At 44.4% G+C, this 6,710-nt stretch overlaps 1 protein-coding gene across 1 annotated transcript in view; it reads right to left on the bottom strand.

The window, feature by feature from the left end:
• Window positions 1-703: 703 nt before the first annotated feature.
• Window positions 704-6,710, bottom strand: part of SOD1 (superoxide dismutase 1) — a 7,533-nt gene continuing 1,526 nt past the window's right edge. The window contains exons 2-5 of the mRNA XM_045284581.1: window positions 4,881-4,974; window positions 2,828-2,897; window positions 1,914-2,031; window positions 704-901 (exon numbers count right to left, since the gene is read on the bottom strand). Of these exons, the coding sequence (XP_045140516.1) occupies window positions 794-901; window positions 1,914-2,031; window positions 2,828-2,897; window positions 4,881-4,974 (390 nt within the window). The 3' untranslated portion in view covers window positions 704-793. The remainder of the gene's footprint in view (window positions 902-1,913; window positions 2,032-2,827; window positions 2,898-4,880; window positions 4,975-6,710) is intronic.

Raw genomic sequence — 6,710 nt, 5'->3', positions numbered from 1 at the left:
ACACAGGTACATACTCATGCGGAGGCGTGCGAAGCCTCCGGCATGTCTTAAGTGGTCAGAGCCCTTGAACGTTTTTCTCTGGATCCGTGTCACAGCATAGTTCTGCGAAGGGCTGATCTGAAGATGTTGCCAACCTCTACTTTCAGTATAGATACAATGGTCACATCTTCAAAAGTGGACTGTGCCATTTTGTTTGGCAGGTAGGTGAATTACTATTCTTAACTAAGCCAAGGTTAGAACTTGCCTTTTACAGTACACACAAGGGGCTTTTATTTACACGGCAGTTTTTTTGTGTTTAGTGGAAAACCACCTTAATTTTGCTAAAATTTGAGAAAGGTTCAAGTATTTATCTCTAAGATCAAATTGGTCAGGTTCCATGTTAGCTAAAAGACTGGTTAGTCTTGTGAACATATTGATGACCTCAGAAACCCTTTCAGAAGCAGCTTTGGAAGCAGTTAGCACTTGTTACCATGCTAAAGCGAGTCCACCTAAGATCCAAAAGTACAGTATAGGAGGGAATTTAGAATTTCGACTTTGATTCTTTGAAAGGTTCAAAATACAGTGCCAGACCTAAGAACCAAAGAAATTCAGATAGCTAACCCATATGTGACTATATTTGACAAAATAATGATCACTGAAACAAGTTTTAATCATTCCTTATTCCAGGTACTTAAAGCCATTAAAAACAACAAAGGAACGCAAGTCAATTTTTTAAGAGTACAGTGTTTAATGTTTGTCAGGTTCAGTTTCTACAGCTAGCAAGATAGGACTCAGACCATGTCCGAGGGAATGTTTATTGGGAGATCCCAATTACACCACAAGCCAAACGACTTCCAGCATTTCCCGTCTTTGTACTTTCTTCATTTCCACCTCGGCCCAAGTCATCCTCTTTTTCATGGATCTTTAAGAAAATTTAAGAACATATAACTTTGAGCTATCAAGAAATTACCACCACTTCCCAACAATATCCAAAGGACCTTTAAGAACCACTTAGTATTACTTTAATGACAAAAGTAGCATATTACAATAACCCTACCAATAAGGAAATACACTATTAAGTCCAAAAAAAAAAGTCCTTAGAAACTGTTAAAGCTTTTTCTTAATAGTGTAAATCTATCCTAAAAGACCTAAATTAACACAAGGTTAAAGTTCCAGGCCACCATATCCTGGTCTCAATCCTCCCTCCAGGATACAGTAATCTGAGTGTAAATTTCTTTGGAGGAAAAAAGTATGTGAATAAGACCTATAAATAAAAGTTAATCCTAAAATTAGTTTATACTATTTAAGGGATGAAAATTTCAACCTTGTTCACCCCCCATCTGTATGATTTTTTTCTGCTACCCAACAATGAAAAAACAATTAACGAGGTCAGGGTCATTTAGAAGTGACTACTGGGTACTACCCATCTCCAGAGTTCAAGAAAGGGCAGCCACTACTGGTAGTTTTGCATGAAAACAGCCTTGGGGCATGAAAACTTAAACTTGAATGAATGCAGTTCTGGTCCATCTCAGGCTTTCACTAAGAGGGAAATCTAGTCCTAGCAAGAAAATCCGCCCGTTTTAAAACCCGGAAAAGACTTTTCCCAATTCAGAACTAATAGGGTCAAATTCTAAGGAGTTTCAGAAATTGTGTGGGAAGATTCCACCATCTTTTCACTTTCCACGACTTTAAGCCTCTTTGTATAGCCTGCTTCATTAGTGCATCCTAGCAAAACAGTGTTTTTAACTAACCTAGATAAACTGACCCACTTTCACTACAGTCCCGCAACAAGCTAAACTGTTTCCTAATCTGAACTAAAGTTGCAATTTATGTGAATCTTTAGAAATCAGGAATAATCATCACAAAATTACAAAAAAGATAAATGCCTGAATACTAGACGCCATTTTGGCACAAACCCATTAATGCATACTTACCACCATGGTGCGGCCGATGATGGAATGGGCTCCTGAGAGCGAGATCAGGGGGTCTTCAATAAGCACTTCAGCCACACCATCTTTGCCAGCAGTCACATTGCCCAGGTCTCCAACATGCCTGACAGGGAGAAAACATCTCAGAGAGGTAAGGGCTCGTGTCCACTCTAAGACTGCTCATAGCTAATGTAAACAAGGATGGCTTCAGATACATGGGGCGGATTAAGTATATCTTCAGGATTAATTTTAATGAAAAATTAGCATTGAAATATCCCAAGAGGAAAAAAAAAGTCCCTGTTACGCCCTGGAAGGCCCACCTTTCTGAATGAACAGAATTTTGGAAACAGAAATCAAACCAAAATTGAAAACAAGTGCCTGGACACACACAGCTCTTAAAAAAGTGGCAGAGGGTCAGCCACTGAGCTATGTCTGTTAGTTATCGGTATAACGAAGAATGCTCAACCCCTAAGGCCTCTAGTATAAACTAATCCTCATCCTTCAAGTCTTCCTGAAAGGCTCACAGGACACGGGTGTGCACAGGGACATGCAAACGGAGTTTCACCTAGTTTTCAATAGCAAGTTTTACCTATAGAAGCTACTCCTGTTTCATGGTGGTTTACTTAACCTAATGATTGGTAGTACTGTTATTGGTGTTTTCTGTATTGATTCCCTTTGGCATATGTATTAGTTCTGTATTCAATAAATGCTACAAAAGCAAATCTCTTTAAGTATTCCCATTTGTCAACTCCTTCGCCTATTAAGTCATCAGCACGTAGAACAACAAATTCAAGAAGGACCGCTCAACTTAGCATGCAGTTATAAGTAGGCTACACAGGGATGGCGCCCCTCCCCCAGGCCCCCCCACCCCCCACAGCAAACCGCAGATTTCAGTAGGAGTCAGACATTCTGTCACTCACCGTTCTGCATCCTTTGGCCCACCATGTTTTTTGGAAAGAGGATTAAAGTGAGGACCAGCACTGATACAGCCTATTTATACACATACACACAAAGGGGGAGGGGGGAGTGGGGGAGAGAAATAGCTCAATTACAAATCAGAATTTTAAAGATACCTTTACATAATCTTTAAAGTTCCATGAACATTTATTTGAGGTGGGGAACAACAATCCTTGATCATTACTAAAACTGCCAATGGACAAAATATCACCTTTAAGGTGGTAACTCCAGCGGGACCTCAATATAAAGTCAGAGGGCAGGGTGCAAAGACAAGTGAGTTGTCACTTTGTGACCCTGGTAAAGCGTCTCTAACAAAGTGCTACCCACTCTGCGTTTTCTACTGTAAGAGGAAGGCCAATGATCTTGCTTTTATAGAAGACAGTGTACCTTAGTGAAACTTCTAATCTCCCCATCACCACACTGCCTATGGTGTGGCCTTTACTGGGTGCATGCACCACCTAACACAACAGCTCCTCTGAGAGCCAAGGTCGCTGCCTGGGACAACTGAGACGGTGAGGTTTATAGGGCACTCTGGTGTGCAGGGCAATTCACGAGACACAACTGCCAACAGTGCCAGGGTTTCTTCGTGACATGGCTTTCTTAACTCGGCAGCCAATGGAAAATTCCCATTGTGTACATCCTTCTACCCAGCAGCCTCTGCAAATCCTGGTTATAGGACAAGTCGGTTACAGGAAGTGGCACAGTAGGAAAGTTGGACCACAATCATGCTCCAGAGACCAAAAACTAAGAAAACTTGGGAAATTTTAATAGTTACTAAAAGCACATCTGGTTACTAAATCACAATTGGAACAATATGAAGGCCTAACCTAAGTAAATCAAATTATCATTAAAAAGCCTATAAACAGTAAATTCAGATTACTCAAATACAGCAAGTGATCACTAAACTTGCTTCTAATCCCAAATTGAGGACAGGAAACTTATTCCAAAGCCCCAAGAACTTCTTTTCCATCTTCAGTTTGTAATCTACTTTTGGTCCACGACAGAGCCTGTGCTAGGGGACATAACGTGATGCAGATTTTGTGCTTTACATGCCCACTCTTGGTTCCCAAAATGACCCGATGGCCCAGTGGTTAAGCACTTGACTGCTTACCAAAAGACCAGCAGCAGGTCAAACCCACCGGCCGCTCCATAGGAAACGGGCAGTCTCAGAAAGCACACAAGAAAGTACAAGCAGTTGTACTCTGTCCAAAAGGGTTGATGAGTCAGACCCGATTTGAGGGACACAGTAACTAGTCCACAGCTCATACCCAGATGTGAGCACTACTCACTGTCCAGTCAATGCCTACGCCCAGCGACCCTGCAAGGACAGAATGGAAGTGTCCCTGTGGGCCTCTGAGGCTGTGGTTATGGGAATAAGGAAGCCCGTCTCTGGCCCACGGGGCAGATGGTGGGCTCAGTGTGCTGACCCCGTGGCGAGCAGTCGTGTTCTCCACTGTGTCACCAGGGCTCCTCACGGACTCACTACGGAGAATCAGAGTAGCTAATTTTTTCTTAAATCATTTCATTGGGAGCTCGTACAACTCTTATGACAATCCATGTATCCATCCATTGTGTCAAGCACTTTTGTACATTTGTTTCCCTCATCATTCTCAAAACATCTGCTTTCTACTTGAGCCCTTTGTATCAGCTCATTTTTCCCCTCCCTCCCCGCTCCCCTCTCTCATGAACCCTTGATAATTTATAAATTATTTTGTCTCTTACACCATCTGACGTCTCCCTTCACCCACTTCTCTGCTGTCCATCCCGCAGGGAGGAGGTTATATGTAGATCCTTGTAATCGGTTCCCCCTTTCCACCCCACCCTGCCTCCACCCTCCTGAGTTTAGTCTTTTGTTTTCTAAAAAACACCTGAGACTCTTACATCATCAAGCCAAAATCATGGTAGTACGAAAACTGTCTAGATGTGAGCAGCAAGCTGGAATTGATATTAGTCATCATTTTAACTTGCCAATTTTGTTTTCCATGTCATGGATTTTAACACTGACACAATGCTCACCTTGTGTGTTATCTCCAAACTGGTGAACATGGAATCCATGCAGTCCTTCGGTCAACCCCGTGATGCGGCCTGAGACCACCACTTGCTCATTTCCCTTTATTCAAAAGAGCAAAGATGAAAGAGAAAGAGCTGTTGAACAAGGTCAAACGTGGTTCTTTCCACCACTCACAACGGAGCGAGCACGGACCTGAGAGCAGCGGGCCACCACTTTCCAGCAGTGAGCCACCTGCAGGCTCTAGGCCGCAGGGTCCTCTTGGAAGGGAGATGCTGCTCAGGCAGCGGGCTCCGTGGGTAGGTACGATGACTAAACACAATCACCATACAGAAAGCACCCGGCAAACCAAAATCTAAACTCACTGCCATGGAGTCGACCGCAGAGTGGGGCCTGATTTGGGACTAACCGTAGAAACCATTTTCTAGAGCATACTCAGGCCTCGAGACCTTTCCACTTTAATCACTAAGACCAAAAAGAGTAAAATACTGCAGCAGGTGAAAGACAGAAGCCCAGGCGATAGTGACAGGACACACAGGACCTCCATGATAAAGGAATGCATGGGGGGTGGGGGCGATCTTGTTGTAGCTGTTGGTTCCTAAAGAGCAGAGGCCTTAATCCTGAAGATCTAACTTTCCATTAGGCAAAGAGCTCTGCCTCACACCCATAGAGGCAAATCGGGCTCCTAGCCACCCTACAGGGCAGAGGACTGCTCCGTAAGCTGAGGCTGCAGCTCTTTCCGGAAGCAGAGCACCTCCTCTCTCCCTCTGAGCAGCTGGTGGGTTTGCAGTTAGCAGTCCAACACCTGAGAACGCCAGCAGGGTGCCTTCAAAAGCAGAAACTAAACTGCCATCCAGTCGATTCTGACTCAGAGTGACCTCTGGAGAGTAGAACTGCCCCCTGTGGATGGTCCGGACTGTGTGACTGATTGTTGAGTAGAAAGCCTCCTCTTCCTTCTCTCAAGTGGTCAATGGTCTCGAACTTCTGATCTCAGTTAGCAGCCCAGCTCGTAACCCACTACACCACCAGGACGACGTCAGGGAAGCAGAAGGGAGCCCATCAATCGCTCAGCACCTTGTCGCCCAGCAACAGTGAAGACTCAGTATGGGAAGCTCAACTACCTAGGAATTTGCATTTGGGGGGGAATTTTTGTTATTTTAAGGTTGACCAAGTAGTCCAAAACGTATATGACAAACCAAGTAGTGGGAGAGCTGCCCCATAAGCTTTCCGAGTGGAGGCCACACCTGTACCCCTGCTCTCTGGGGAACAACCCAACCTCTACCCCACCAGGCCTCCTCCACAGGCCACCCAGGGAGCGAGAGACATGGGGACCTCGGGAATGAGGCTTCCACTGGTCATGGTCTAAGTCATTTCTCAAAGGGCCAGGAAAAAGGGTGCTTCGGAGGCTTCTCTGATTCCCTGGTATTTTAGAGGAGGGAAGGGAGGTCTGACAACTGAAAACACAGCAAAACTGCAGTCACCACTAAAGGAACTTTTCCAGAAAATTTGGAAACCATTTAGAGGAAAAATTAACATGAGAATAGAAATGCTCTCTCGGAATTTAAATTCTCCTCTGCACTAACTGCACAGATCTAGATCTCCGGATCAACCTGACTCCGGCTCCCATCTTGTCACACTTCTGTGAACTACTTTACATATTTTAAATCTCATTCATGTATTACAAAATCTCCCAGGACTGAGCCAGGCACAGTATTTTTTGCCAGGTGGTATCCTCACCCAAAAGAACTTGGTGGTGTGTGTGTGGGGGGGGGGTGTCTGTACTCAGAAGTCAGACTTCTAACCAGAAGGCAGTAGCCCCAGCCCCAAACCACCAGCTT

Source organism: Echinops telfairi, unplaced genomic scaffold (genome assembly GCF_000313985.2).
Source record: "Echinops telfairi isolate 266 unplaced genomic scaffold, ASM31398v2 ScPeMD7_7469;HRSCAF=8507_0, whole genome shotgun sequence".
Lineage (NCBI taxonomy): Eukaryota > Metazoa > Chordata > Mammalia > Afrosoricida > Tenrecidae > Echinops > Echinops telfairi.
This window is presented reverse-complemented; position numbering and strand designations above follow the sequence as displayed.